The sequence below is a fragment of the Astatotilapia calliptera genome, chromosome 12 (assembly GCF_900246225.1).
Source record: "Astatotilapia calliptera chromosome 12, fAstCal1.2, whole genome shotgun sequence".
NCBI lineage: Eukaryota > Metazoa > Chordata > Actinopteri > Cichliformes > Cichlidae > Astatotilapia > Astatotilapia calliptera.
The window spans coordinates 31,708,190-31,723,683 of record NC_039313.1 but is presented as its reverse complement, the minus strand read 5'-3'; the positions used below and the strand labels follow the sequence as shown (position 1 = coordinate 31,723,683).

The window sequence follows — 15,494 nt, the reverse complement described above, 5'->3', positions numbered from 1 at the left end:
TAACAGTTCTAATTATTATGAATTTATTCCTTACAAAGTCACCAGCTATACATTTCAATTCTGCTACTCCTGTCGTATCTATGTAGTTGTAGTTTTTCTATATGTTCCTGTGCAAATAAATAAATAAATAAATATTTCTACCTAATTATCTACCTACATAGAAGATCTTTGTTTTGGAACCCCTGGACAGTTGAAGTGTTTCAGCCGGATTACATTTAGGGGTGCACACATTCGTAGCTGGCGCCAGGTGTAAACAGGATCTTAACGGCAGCTGATATCGCCGAAGTTTTATTTTAAAGAGCCTTTGTGGAGCTCACTACGTTGTTGTAAGTTCGCTCGGTGTTTACAGGACACGTAACGTTTGTGTCAAGTTAGAAAAGCGAATCCAAAAGACTAAGTTTCGTTTTTGTACTTCTTTTAGCATGGATGCTAGCGCGGAAACGGCTATTGAGGGTTCAGACGATAAAGCGGAAGACCATCATGTAATACAGGATGGAGACCCGGACTTGGACCTTGGCCTTGAACTGGAACTGGATTTCGCCAAAATGGGAGTGACAGGTAAAGCGCCGGAATTTTACAATGACAGCTGAACAGTGAAGAATACCCGGTGGAGCTTAACAACATCTGGTGTCGTGTTTTCTAGATGAAAGGGGAATTTGAGAAGTCTGCACATAGTGGTCTTTGATAGACTCAAATAATGTGGTCCAGATAAGAGAAAGTGCAGTGAACTCGCCGTTAAAGAGTTTTGTAGCTGGAAATGGTGATTTATGAATGTGAAATCTAGTTTTAAGCTGTAAATTCACTGTGTTTTTACTTGTAGACAAAACATTTTATTAAACAGAAACTGTATTTCACAGGCTGTTTAGTTGCTATACCAGGTCTGTTAAGTGTGGTGTGGCAGTTTGGCAATTTACAAAAATGCAATAGATTTTAGAAACCATAAACTGCTTTTTAAACTCCTTAAAGTCTCACTGTTACCATAACTACTTCTGTACCTAATAAGTTGTTTCCTTGTTGTCTTTTGTAGATCTGAAACACAGAGCTCAGGCTGTGCAGACAGACAGCATGACAGCAGAGTCCAGTGTCAGCACAGAGCCCGACTGGGAGAGTCACGTGGCGGCCGTATTTCAGTACACCTCCACCCTGATGGAGCAGTACGACAAACTATTGAAAAAACAGGATCAGGAAGAGGTGGAACACGAGAAGTACAAACAACAGCTGCAGAAAAGAAAGGAGGAGGCCACTCGGCAACACCAGGTGAGACACCACACACACACGGATGATCTGATATCCTCGTGTTGGTGTTGTTCCCAGACCATCATGAAAATGTTGTTCCAGGTTCAACATTGCAAGTGACCAATCACATTGTTGTGACGTTATTCTTTTGCGCGCCAAGCCATTCGTGCATTTATGAAATTCCAATGTTGCAAGGACAATATCAATTCTGCTTACTGTTTATTAAAGGGTTACGGTTAGGGTCAGGGTCCGTTGATCGGCGGACAGAGGCGGTTTCACGCAGCTTTAGTACAGTTTTTTGTTTTACGCCGGTTTTTCCCGAAGTCGCAAAAGTATGACGTCACAACATTCTGATTGGTCACTTGCAATGTTGATCCTGGAACAACATTTAGTATGATGATCTGGGAACAACACCAACACGAGGATATCAGATATCAACCCACACACACACAGCTATGCAATGCATGCATGTGTTTATGGTTCTGAATCTCTTGTGGGATTGACCACTGTGTGTGTGTGTGTGTGTGTGTGTGTGTGTGTGTGTGTGTGTGTGTGTGTGTGTGTGTGTGTGTGTGTGTGTGTGTGTGTGTGTGCGCGCGCGCGCGCGTTTTAAGGGTCTACTGGACAAACTGGAGTCTCTGCGAGTGAAACTGCAGCTGAACAACTCCAAAGCCACCAGGAAGAACTTCTTAGCCAAGAAAGCAGAGATGACCACTGAGAAAAACAGAGCAGAGGAGGAGAAGAACAGGTAAGACTTAAACCATATTCCCACCATATTCCCAACAAAACAAATTCTGTTCACTTTGTATCGCTTCATTGTGATCATAGACTGTACATTAAAGATGCCTATACAGTGGGGCAAAAAAGTATTTAGTCAGCCACCGATTGTGCAAGTTCCCCCACTTAAAATGATGACAGAGGTCAGTAATTTGCACCAGAGGTACACTTCAACTGTGAGAGACAGAATGTGAAAAAAAAAAATCCATGAATCCACATGGTAGGATTTGTAAAGAATTTATTCGTAAATCAGGGTGGAAAATAAGTATTTGGTCAATAACAAAAATACAACTCAATACTTTGTAACATAACCTTTGTTGGCAATAACAGAGGTCAAACGTTTACTATAGGTCTTTACCAGGTTTGCACACACAGTAGCTGGTATTTTGGCCCATTCCTCCATGCAGATCTTCTCGAGAGCAGTGATGTTTTGGGGCTGTCGCCGAGCAACACGGACTTTCAACTCCCGCCACAGATTTTCTATGGGGTTGAGGTCTGGAGACTGGCTAGGCCACTCCAGGACTTTCAAATGCTTCTTACGGAGCCACTCCTTTGTTGCCCGGGCGGTGTGTTTTGGATCATTGTCATGTTGGAAGACCCAGCCTCGTTTCATCTTCAAAGTTCTCACTGATGGAAGGAGGTTTTGGCTCAAAATCTCACGATACATGGCCCCATTCATTCTGTCCTTAACACGGATCAGTCGTCCTGTCCCCTTGGCAGAAAAACAGCCCCATAGCATGATGTTTCCACCCCCATGCTTCACAGTAGGTATGGTGTTCTTGGGATGCAACTCAGTATTCTTCTTCCTCCAAACACGACGAGTTGAGTTTATACCAAAAAGTTCTACTTTGGTTTCATCTGACCACATGACATTCTCCCAATCCTCTGCTGTATCATCCATGTGCTCTCTGGCAAACTTCAGACGGGCCTGGACATGCACTGGCTTCAGCAGCGGAACACGTCTGGCACTGCGGGATTTGATTCCCTGCCGTTGTAGTGTGTTACTGATGGTGACCTTTGTTACTTTGGTCCCAGCTCTCTGCAGGTCATTCACCAGGTCCCCCCGTGTGGTTCTGGGATCTTTGCTCACCGTTCTCATGATCATTTTGACCCCACGGGATGAGATCTTGCGTGGAGCCCCAGATCGAGGGAGATTATCAGTGGTCTTGTATGTCTTCCATTTTCTGATGATTGCTCCCACAGTTGATTTCTTCACACCAAGCTGCTTGCCTATTGTAGATTCACTCTTCCCAGTCTGGTGCAGGTCTACAATACTTTTCCTGGTGTCCTTCGAAAGCTCTTTGGTCTTGGCCATGGCGGAGTTTGGAGTCTGACTGTTTGAGGCTGTGGACAGGTGTCTTTTATACAGATGATGAGTTCAAACAGGTGCCATTCATACAGGTAACGAGTGGGGGACAGAAAAGCTTCTTACAGAAGACGTTACAGGTCTGTGAGAGCCAGAGATTTTCCTTGTTTGAGGTGACCAAATACTTATTTTCCACCCTAATTTACGAATAAATTCTTTACAAATCCTACCATGTGAATTCATGGATTTTTTTTTTTTTCACATTCTGTCTCTCACAGTTGAAGTGTACCTCTGGTGCAAATTACTGACCTCTGTCATCATTTTAAGTGGGGGAACTTGCACAATCGGTGGCTGACTAAATACTTTTTTGCCCCACTGTAGTTAAGATGATGTTAGACCTGAACACCTAAGTTTGCCTCGAGAACAAGGTAACATACAAGCTTAAAATTGATACCATAGGTGCATCTACTTAAAATGTTGGACGAGTTGGAGTGACCTCGACCTCAAGGTTGAGAGGACAACATATGATTACAGTGATATATCTGTGATATGGCAATATCGGTAGGCTAAAATGAGGTTCTAAAATTGCAGCTAAAGTCACACTTTTATAAAACCTAAGATAATGCCTTAATTCCTTTTGACAGAAAATTAAAGAAACTAGAATATATTTAAATTTTAAAAAGAGGAATTTGTTACAAAATAATTTTCTGCTTGCTAACTCTGCTCTTCTCTGTTCATCTTCCTCTGGCAATCAGGCTGGCCACAGAGCTGGAGGAGGGTGAAAAAAAGCTGACAGCGCTTACAGAGGAGCAAAGCGAGGAACAACGGAGGTGGCAGGAAGAGCTGGAGGAGCTGAGGCAGGAGATGGAGCGAGTGAGGAAGGAAGCACAGGAAGCTCAGCTTCGGGCCTTGCAGGACGAGATTGCAGCTGTGGAGAAGCAGAGAGACGTAGCCATGGCTCGCATTGAGGCCTGGCTGAAAGAGGTTTAGACCCCAGTTCTAGATAAACAGATCATAATCTGTCAGGCACCTTATTTATATAAGTAATGATAATCATGAGACTGATTATGTCCTAGGTGGGGCAATACCTGAACGCACTCAGGGTGGAGTTCCCACAGCAGTATTCTCATGAGAGACAGAAGTGGGAGAAGAAAGAAGCGTTGGTCAAGAGGAACCAGGCTGAGCTCCAAAGCCGCTTCCAGGAGGTTCTGCAGCAGCTTCACCAGGGGCGAGAGTTAGAGTCCCTCCCTAGGATCAATGTGCCTTCTTTACCGCAGGTTCCCATGGTGAGAGACTCAAGCGAATTCAGTGAAATAAATATACTACTAAATGTACCACATTGTATCAACTTGAGGCTCTAATTTCCCTCTTTATTTACTTTACTTTGTATTAGTTCCCATATTTGTTCACCTTTTTAAATCTTTATTTCTGTTTCATCATGATAGAAAGGGTTTAGACTTATTTTCACCTTGTGTTTTCATGTCCATCCCACTCTCCCATCTATGTTATCAGATTTCTCTATTCCTTTGTGAAAGATACTGATAAATGCTACATATGCTCCTTCATAGACGACTGCTTGTCATCAGCTCTGTTAGTAACTACGCGTTTTCTCGAACAGGCTGAGCTGCGATTCGATCAGGTGATGCAGTCACTGGTTCAGCCACACATCATGGCCCCGCCTCTTTCAAACCCAGCTCATCGACCCCTCCAACAGCAGAGGCACCCACAGTATTACCAACAGCAGCAGCAGCACCATCACCCTCACCCGCACCATCCCCAGTACCGTGCCCCTTACCACCACCCCCCCCCCCCGCAATACTTCCAACCCTCCCCATCATTGCAGGATCAACCTCCACCTCAGTTCCAGCCTCCCCCTCAGCTTCTGCCTCACATCAGAGGCCCAGTGAGGGTGACTCCTCCTCCTAGTCTGTCCCCCTCTCCCCCCTTTCAGGCCACCCACCCTGTAGCTCCTTCCCCACCACCCCACGCTGTAGCTACTACTGCAGCTTCCTCTGCACCGGCAGGCAAACTGGACAAAGTCCTGGAGAAGCTCGGTGCGAGGTTCCCACAATGCAACAGGGCTCAGCTGACGTCTCTGCTCCAGCAGGTAAAAAGCTCTCGTGGTACCTTGGCCGGCATGTCCATGGAGGAAGTCATCGAGCAGGTTGGCTTCAGGCTGGCCCAAAACGAGAGGTCAGCCCTGGGGCCCATTAGCCGGCCCACTCCCCCAGGCCCCATCCAGAGGCCAATGAATCCCATTCAGAGAGCAGCACCAAGTGGACACGCTGCCGGGCCCCGTAAACTCTGCCTGATGTGCCAGAACCATGTGGACCCAGAAAGCCGCCACCCACTGAGCTGCTCTCACACCATCCACAAAGACTGTATCCAGGTGTGGCTGCAGTCCAGCAAGAACAACTCCTGCCCCTTCTGTCCAGCAAAGTGACAGAGATGACAGTCAGCTGTGACTCTCATCAGCGTCGTTCCAAATATTAGTTATGTTATTATAGTGTTATGATATATTCAGTGTTTAATTAGTTGTCTGGATTTTTTTGGCAATGTTTAGCATGTAGCTGAGTAATCTGTAATGTTTTGACTGCTAATACACTGGATTTAACTGGGTGAATTTTTAAACACTGAAGTTTGGGTTACAGAAACGAGTTTGACTACAAAGCCTTAAAAATCAAGTTAGTCTTCTCAGTGTCTGTAATGTTATTCTGCCACAGGATGAAAAATACAACTGCCTACAACTCTGAATCACACTGATCTGTAGGTCTAAATAAATAAATAAATAAATAAGGAAGAATTAATTTGAGATCTTTTTGCTTTTCATCACACCATCATCAACATTGGGTCAGCATAAAGTTAATGTAACAACAATCTTTGTGAATTGGGCAGCTGTCAATAATTTGCCCCACGTATAATCTTGCAATATTTTAACTCCGTTAATTACTTTTTTGAAGAAGTAACTATAACTAATTACTTTTTCAAAGTAACTTGTCCAACACTGATCACAAACATAAATAAACAGTAATAAATTAAGAAATTACTATTATCACTAGTATCACTATTTTAAATGGTCCCTTTGTGGGTCTGCAGTTCACAGTCATAACTCCAAAGGCTCCTATTAAAGATGGTCTGTATCAGTTTAAAACTACTTTTATCTCCTCTGCAGGCTGGTTTTAGAGTGTGCGTGTTTTTGTTTCGGTGTTATAGAGTGTCTCCACGGTGCAGAGGTATTAGTGATGGTCTGCTGTGTCTCCAGTGAATCCTGTGACAACTCTAATTTTGGTGTGATTTACAGACCACTGGACAAACAAGCATCATTACCGCAGCCTGTAAACTCGGACCCGACCGACTGCTCCCAAACTGTGGTCTGGGGACTCTCGAGGGTCCCTAAGAGGCTCCCGGAGGACCCCTCAGCAAAATGAGAGAGTTTTATTTGACTATTATTTCATTCAGGAAGAGATAACGGAGTGAGTGAGAATGAGCGATCAGAGGTTTGGGTCTGAGTACATGACAGACTGAATCCTCTCGGACTGAAGTTTTTACAGTGTGAGAGTCCACGCTGTGATCCACGGCAAGTATTTAAAGGAAAACTGAGCCATAAAACACATTACTAAAAACCAGCTGCTGGAGGGTTGGGTTTTTTTTGGATCCATTTTACAGCAAAAACAAAAAAAATCATTTGTATCAAGTCAAGCTTTTCTATAATTGAGCCCTTAGTGTTATTTTCTTAAAAGAGGTGAACTTGTTTTGAGGAAATTGTTGTTGACTCCAGTGTAGCTAACCAACATTATTTTATGTTACTTTTTGAAACAACTGATTTAAGTCTCGATAGAACGACATCATGATTTTTGTTGCAGCGTTGGGATGATGAAAGGTTTAGTCACATGATTCGAATCACATGAATGAACAGCAGGCTCTTCAAGTTCATGTTTTACTCTCACAACATGCCACATAAAGTAAAATAGATAAATGACACAGACATTCGTTTTCATATCTTAGTGAGGACACCTCACTGACAATGCTTTCCCTAGCCGCTTACCCTAACCATCGAACATGAATGCCTAATCCTAACCCTCAGCCTAAACCTGACCATAACCTAATTGTAACCCTGACACTAAAACCACATTTTGAACCTCAAAAATGCCTTCAAACTCGTGGGGACAGGCATTTTTTAAGTGGCTGTTGGTCCCCACAAGTATAGTAGCATCCCAATTTTCTTTCCTTGCAAAGACGTCTAAACATGTACACACACACACACCCTGCTACTACTATTATGACTGGATCAGTTGTGGGTCAATGACACCCATGAATGTCCAAGGAGACAAACCCCCACTAGGGGTTAAACATCTGTAACTCTCCACATTCTGTTTTTAGAACCAAAGAAGCATCTCAGATGAGAGCAATGACTGTCTGAGAGGTGAAACGTCATCAAGAACCTAAAGAAGAACAGTTGACTCTTTTCTGTCAAGATCTCTAGAAAACAAAGGAACTATCAATTCCAGCCAGCTGACCCAACATTAATAAAGCATCATACAAGCGCTTACCTCCTAGGAGTAACAGAAAACAAATGGCAGCTCGCCTTACTCTTTCTAGACCCAGATCAAAGCAAAGTTTAAAACAATCAGTGGTGTGGCTGGTTGGATAAAGAGCTACAAATAAACCTCCATAGATTGGACCCTTCTTGTCTCATTGAAGCCAATCATTTATATGCTGTAGTCCTGAAATGCCAGTCCTAGCCTGGCTCCTGCACAGTCCAGTCAGCATGCCTTCGCCCCATGCACTGCAGACGTCATCATGGTAGGAAACAGCAGTTATGTGAAATGAAACAACAGGACAGCCATAACTCTTCTGTTTATGTTAATTATACGCTCTACTAGGATTCATGCAGTCAGTCAAATGCTGGAAAAATCGAATGAATGGAGGTTCACAGTGCCATTAGCTAATGAGGCAAATCATACTATAAAAGCAAGCCAAGATATTCCCAAGGCAAATAAATGGCAAGAGATTTCACAGTAGAGCTTAAGTTTCAGTGACTGAAGACAAAACTGAAAGCACACATCAAATCAACCAGCTGCTGAAAGTCCTGCAGTAAAGCTAGTAATAAATAAATAAATAAATCATTTTAAAAAACAAAAACAAAAAAAAAAACAGGGTCATGTCCAAATACTTAGAGACTCAACTGACTGTTGTAAATGCTTGGATCATGTAAATTCATTATCCTAATCTTAATAATGAAAAATTAGTATGGAGGTTCATATTTGGAGTTTCCATCGCGTTTTATTCTAGAAACATCAGGGGAAAGTGTATTTTAGTAGTGCACATACAATTTTAAAGCTCTGAGATTTTTATCACACAGTTCTCGTGTGTGTCTGTGCGCGCGCACGCGATGCTGATGTGACATTTGAGATTCTGTCTTCAGAGAACAGAAATACTCGGATGCTCTCTCGTGTTAAAACAGATAAATGTTAACGAGATGTTCCCTCTGTGGCTATTTCACGTCTGTGTGCGGAGGGAAAAGCAGCTGTTTATTAAAGAACCTCTCAGCTGAAAGCTTCCCGCTTCCACAACATTTTAGAAATTGGGAGGTGGGGGGGGGAATCAATCATCTCTTTGGGTGTAACACTCGCGTGTTTCTGACATTTTACAGAACATCATCAACGATCGCCTCGTCGTCTCCGGGGTCACAAACTGTTTGTGCACAGGGAAGGAAACTGAGCCCACTGTCAATTATAGAGGCAAAAAAAGATTAAAATAAGACACCGGTTTACTGCAGGTTATTCGGGATACTTGCTCCCAGCGAGCCGGTTCTCCGGGGACAAACAGTCTGCAGGCCGAACAAACACTTTAACAAGGTGCCGCTGCTGTTTTCATGCTCAGAATCAACAAAATCGACTGCGTGAGAGAGGAGGTAAATGCCAAACGGCTGCTGAAGAGCGAAACTGCTGCTGAGGGTCAGTTTGCTTCTGCAGCGGCTCTGCAATGCTGCCCCCAGCTGGCCGTGCAGGGGGACTGCATGTCAGCTGACCCGAGCCTCGGTTCACTCGTTTTCCAGATAAAATATAAGATTAAAAAACGATGAGTAATATACAGAAGAAAAAAAAATATATAAATGAAATACAATCAAAGATGTGTTGGAGTTAAAAATTGAAATTAAAATTGAAATAATAACTTGCCCGCTATTTTTTCTTCCTGGTAGTTTCTTTTGTTTGCTGTAATTCACGTCCATGTTTGTGCCAGGTTAATTATAATCACTGGAAAATATCTGAACTGGTTCAGAGGCTTTCAGCACTTCATCACATTCATCCTTAAACATTAGCTACTGACACCAGTAAACATTATTTATGTGTTGATATCAGTCAAAAAGGCTGATATCCATGAACATCAGCAGTGATAACTACAATTAGAAGTTTTCCTTCTAAAATCATTTTTAAGAAAGCTCAAGACTTAAATAAAGGAACAGAAAAAGGTCTAAAACCACCTGTTTTGGTTTCCTTAACCTTTAAAACTCAGATTGTTTAATTTTTATATTAAATTGCATTTAAAAAATGTAATAGATCCCATGATTAATAAAAAGCACATAAAAATGCAAACAATGAGGAAAGAAAATACTGATAGACCTGCAAGAATCATTTTCTCCTGTCATTTTGTGATGAAGACTTCTGTCTTTTCTTTCTTTGAGCTCTTGTAACTTCCTCAGTTTAAAGCCTTGTTGTAATTTAACTATAACATATGGCAGCTCTCAGCTGGGAGTCCCGTTATCTCTCTGAATGATGATGTTTTTTTTGCATCTGCCAATATCAAAGCTGAATCATAAATGCTGCGCTCACAATATAAACCCTGAACTCCACTAACAGGCTGAACTATCACACTGTAGATCACATGTCCAAAGACATAAAGGTGACAGTAAAATGATTTGAGGAACATAAATAAGTGAAACGCAATAAAACTAAGCAGGTCACTATTTACATTTTTTAAAAGTGAATTTGATCTTTTTAATTTTTACATTAGGTACACAGATTTGTTTCTGGTTGCAGCAGCTTGTACCAAGCTGACTGATCCACCACACACCAGACCTTGTGTATGCCATCAATATTATCATATTCTAATAACACTGCTCAGATGAAACAACGTGTTATTAAAAGGCAAAATCTAAGTAAAGGCTCTGTCTGTGTCCGTGCACACCTAGAACAACGAAAGTTTGACCTGAACTAAATGCACCTGTTGTTGAACCACTTCCTGTCACACCAAGCTTCAGGCTCATCTCTGGTTTGGGTCCTGTCATTCATCTGTCTGTGCATTTCATGTGTTTCAATGTGATGCATTAAGACTGAAACATGTTTTTCTGCCCTACATGCAAAGATTCATTTGGTTGCTCGTTCCACTTTTAGATAAAAGCCTGAAGCAACTCTAATGGGCGTCATAACAGTGTAAGATCACACTTAATACAAAACACATGGATGGAAAGCACAGAGTGCATATACAAGATAGACTAGCATTGTGAGCCATTGGTTTGGCATTTTGGACGCTTCCATGTTGGATTTTGTGCAACCATATGTGGATGAGAGTTAATCAGCTAATGCTAACAAGCTTACTTAGCAAACTGCTACCATAAACAAGTGCATTAGCCACATTTCAAGTAATCAGTGAAGAAAAATAAATAAAATAGTAGCATTTACCTCACTAAAAGTAAATCATAAGCTTTTTAAAGCTTTTTACTGCCTGAAAAGGCATATTTTATGTCAGCATAATGTGATTAAAATGCTTGAAAAGGCAGCAAGAGCACAAATTCTGTCTGTGTTAGATTGTTGTACCAGGAGCTAAGCACGCTTTGTAATGCTGTGCTAATGCTGTGAAGATTAACTCCCTTTTGAGGCTATTATTGGAACTCTAGTGTTTGGCACATCCATGCTGGCTTAATCTTTCAACTCCTAAAGTTGCCAGTTGATGAAAAGGCATTTGAGTTGTTTGAGGTTGGATGGTGAATGGAAGGCTATAGTCCTGACAGGGGTGAAGTGTCAACCAGCCTCTAAAAAGCCTTATAAGGACACGCGGATAAAGACAAGGGGGAAAAAAGGACCCGAGAACACCAGGGAACACTTGAGCTCCATATATTGATGGAAAACCTTTGAAGAAAAGGCAACAAACATGAGCTAAATATACACATATGAATAACTTTGTTGTGGTCATGAGACAGAAAAGAAAAAAAAACAGAAAAGTAGCTCAGAATTCCTGGGAGTGTGAAAAACTAACTTAAAATAAATACCACACAATGAAGGCAGAGGGGAAAAAAACTCAAAAATGGGAAAATATGACAAATCCAAGCAAAAAGAACCAGCATCAGAAAACACTGCATTAAAAAAAAGAATTGAGTGCATGCACAGTGACTAAATATGCACGAGGAGGGAAACAGGTATGAACAGGTGAACTAAATCAGGTATAACAGAGGGTGGGAAAAGAACAAAGGGGGGGAAATCAAATCAAACCACAGAAAGGCACAAAAGGGTCTAGCCTTCAAAGTAAAACAGGAAGTAAACTGAAAGAGGGCCCAAGCCTAGCGAGACAGACAGCACAGTGAAAAAAGGAAAACACAAGAAGAACCCAAGAATCAATAAATCTTCTCTCTGCCTTTTATCCACACATGTAAAATCAGCTGTCAGAAACCCTGGTGGTGATTTTGGATCCTAATCTCATCTCACCCAGCTGTGCTACCACCTCAGGAATATTGTAAGAATCCTTTCAAAATTAAGTTTTAATGACACTCAGGCCATCATTCATGCTTTCGTGTCCTCTTACTCTAATGGCTATAAATCAGAACACATTAAATCGACTTCAGATTGTACAAAATGCTGCAGCAAGGCTTATTACACCAGTTTTAATGCCTTTACACTGGCCGGTCATAATCGATTTTAAGATTTCACTTATGACTCTTAAAGCCTTTTAATAGTCTTGTCTCAGGATATATATTAGAACTGCTTCTCCTGTACCAACCAATTCACAGCCTCAGATCCTCAGGCAGAAACCTGTTAACTGGTCTGACATCACACTTAAGGACAAAAGATGATCGAGTGTTTAGGACTCCTCAGTTGTGGAATGACCTGCCAAAAGAAGCTCACGTCGTTATTGTCTGATTTACAATTTCCTCTTTTAGTCATAGTTTCTGTGAAGCACTTTGTAATGCAGGTTGTGAAATGTGCCATACAGATGGACCTTATTATTATATTATATAACACGAAGCGACGGAAAAACTAAGGCTAACAGCAACATTAGTCATAGCTATAATGCAATATAAAAAACATGACAGCAGATCTCCTGCCCAGCACCTTTTGGGTTAACTGGGTCCTGTCTTGGCCACTTTCAGGCTTATGCAGAACTCTTGTAATCTAACATGAGAAATATCAAATCTGCACTTTTTGATACCAACAGTTTCACATTTGTTAAGGCCAAGTTTGGCTGTTGGTAAGGCTACAAAGCAACATGATGCTCTGTTGTGTTCTCATTTAAGCTAAAATGCAAATGCTGAGTTTGATCTGCATGTAAATGATGCCTCGTGTCCGTCTGAAGGCCGCTGTGGAAGACGAATGGTGTTTATCAGCCAGTCTGGAATCAGCGCTTGGCGCTTTGCACAGGACGCCATCTAATTACCTTTTTTCTTAAAGGTTGTATTTATTAGAATCCATCATCGCTGTCGTTACATCAATTAATGCTGTTGATGGGCTGAGGAATTGTCACCCTCTGCCCTCGTCTTCCTCACCCTCACCCCCTCGCATTCCCTCCATCCTTCACAGGCAGAAGAACCTCCTCTCTTCTCTTTGGCATTAAAGGCCTGTCATCCCAGCATGCCACGGGGCCCCCGACCATAGCCCAGCGGTGTCAATTAAATTTGATTGACTGAGTAAAAGAAGCACACAAATAAGCCAAAACAACAGACACAAAAATCTATACATGACTCCTGCAGCCCCCCACCCTCTCCGGCCCTCCGCCCCGGCTGTCAAATCAAGCGCTTGTCTCGTCTGTTTTCGTGGCGTGTGCCGTGGACGTCCACCGCAAGACAACTGCTACTCTGTGTGTGTGCGTCTGTGTGTGTGAAGGCGTCAGTGTTGGCCAAATGCACCGCCTGTCCCGCCCACCCCTTAAACCCCCCCTCTCACCCAAACACCCCCAGCCCCTCCCCTTCCATCCACACGGAGTGATCCAATTAGTGGTTCTGGAACCTCGTCCACACTGCACAGCGGAGGCCCCTGGGTATTGACTCAAACTGTTGTCCAATAAATGAGGTCTAATTTATCAGTTTAACTTCATCCCCCCACCCCACTCCAACCCCTCGAAGAAAAGGAGTGAAGAGAAAGAGTAGAGGGTGGGGGGAAAAAGGAAAACAAATAGCTTTCATTTTTTGTTGCATGAACAGGCGAGGAGTGTTTGGGAAAAAAAATCCCAATAAATCCTGCATTCCTCACATATCACACCCTCTCATCTCTCCTTGTTGTTTTGCTAATTGTCAGCCGGTGAGCTCATGTTTCATATTCACTGCGATGATTGAGGGACGCTATTAGAGCAAACCCCATTAGGCTCCGTGGGGAAGCAGCTGACCCTGCGTGGGAACCATCAAAGACCAATTTGCTACCCAAACACCATAAATCCTGCCCTGTTAAGTGACTGTTTTTGATGCTGCTGAAGCGCGCAGAAATAAATATACGCTTTGTTATGTATTGTCCATTAAATTACCAGTGAGCACAATTCACACATGACATCCATCTTGGTCAGCCGTGGTCAAAAGTGGGGTCCTGGGACCTGCAGAGGACCTCTGACGGTGCTGGAGGACGGCTCAGTGACGGCTTCATTTATTGTTCGAGAAGAAGAAGAAGAAGGCTGCAAAACTTGGGAAGTTTTATTTGTCAGATTAACAGAGACCATCAAAATAAGGCTGAACAAAGTTTATTCTCCAGAATCTTAAAGTCAGGACTTCTCAGCAAAGCTCTGAAGTAAACATATCAAATGCTTAAACTGAGAAAAAACAAACAGATTTGAGACAAAAAAGTAAGTTTGATTTGATGGAAGTACCACATCACAAAATTCATGTTTACCAGGGCTTTCTGACCTCAACACTTTAACAACAGCCAGTAAATGTCTGGAGCAAATATTCCTCTAAAACCTGTGTATACCTTTCATTATTGCCTTTCAGATGTGCAAACAGCTAACTCTATAGACACTAATGTACCTCCATACCATCAGAGATACAGGCGTTTGAACTGAGAGTGTTGAGAACAAGCCAGATGGTCTTTCTCCTTTTTGTCTTGAGGATACGGCAACTGTGTTTTCCAAAAACAATTTCAGATTTCAATCCACCTGACCACAGAACAGTTTGCTGGTTGTTCTCACTCCATTTTAAATGACCTTTGACCCAGAGTAGAAGCAGCGTTTTCACATTTGCACTGAAGGGCACAGCAAACTGTGTCCACAGACAATCATTTCTAGAAGCTTTCCTGAGCCCATGGTGCGATTTCATGACAGAACCACGCTCATTTTTAATGCAGCGCCTCCAATATAGTTTTGGTCGTGTCCCTTGCACACGGTGAATTCCAGATTGGTGAAACTCTTCCTGTCTAAGACGCTCTTTTTATTCCCAATCACCTTACTAACCTGTTGCCAATTAACCTAAGTAGAAATAAAACGTTCCTTCAGCTGTTTTGTTTTAGCACCACTTACTTTTCCAGGCATTTGTTGCCCTATTTCAACTTTTTAAAGATGTGCTGCTGCCATCAAATCCAAAATGAGCTAGAATTTTTCATGAAACAGTAAAATGTCTCAGGTTGAACATCTGATATGTTTTCTGTGTTCTATTGTGAATAAAGTTTAGTTTACAAGATTTGCACATCTATTACGCAGCACCCCAGCTATGTGGAACTGGGGTTCTACACTTATTAGAAAACAGAATCAGTGATATGAAAGACAGGAAGTGATTTTAGTTTTAAGTAAATCTACAGTTTAAGAGAAGCGACTTAAGGAATTGAAAAAGGTTTCTGGCATAAACGTATCCCTTTTCTTTAGTCATTTGATAAAACATGAAAAAGCCAGTTAATGACTGTTAAATGAAGCAGTAAGTTAATATCTACATAAGAGTTCAGGTGTCACTATGATACAGGGAAGGTAATATTTATGAAATATTGCTCTG

At 42.1% G+C, this 15,494-nt stretch overlaps 1 protein-coding gene across 1 annotated transcript; it reads left to right on the top strand.

Moving 5' to 3' along the window:
* Positions 1–195: 195 nt before the first annotated feature.
* On the top strand, positions 196–6,126 carry rnf214 (ring finger protein 214). Its single transcript, XM_026188671.1, has 7 exons — positions 196–326; positions 422–558; positions 1,028–1,257; positions 1,851–1,984; positions 4,075–4,303; positions 4,396–4,605; positions 4,938–6,126. Exons 2-7 carry the CDS (start codon positions 423–425, stop codon positions 5,760–5,762), a joined length of 1,764 nt encoding a protein of 587 aa, XP_026044456.1. The 5' UTR covers positions 196–326; position 422; the 3' UTR covers positions 5,763–6,126.
* Positions 6,127–15,494: the final 9,368 nt, after the last annotated feature.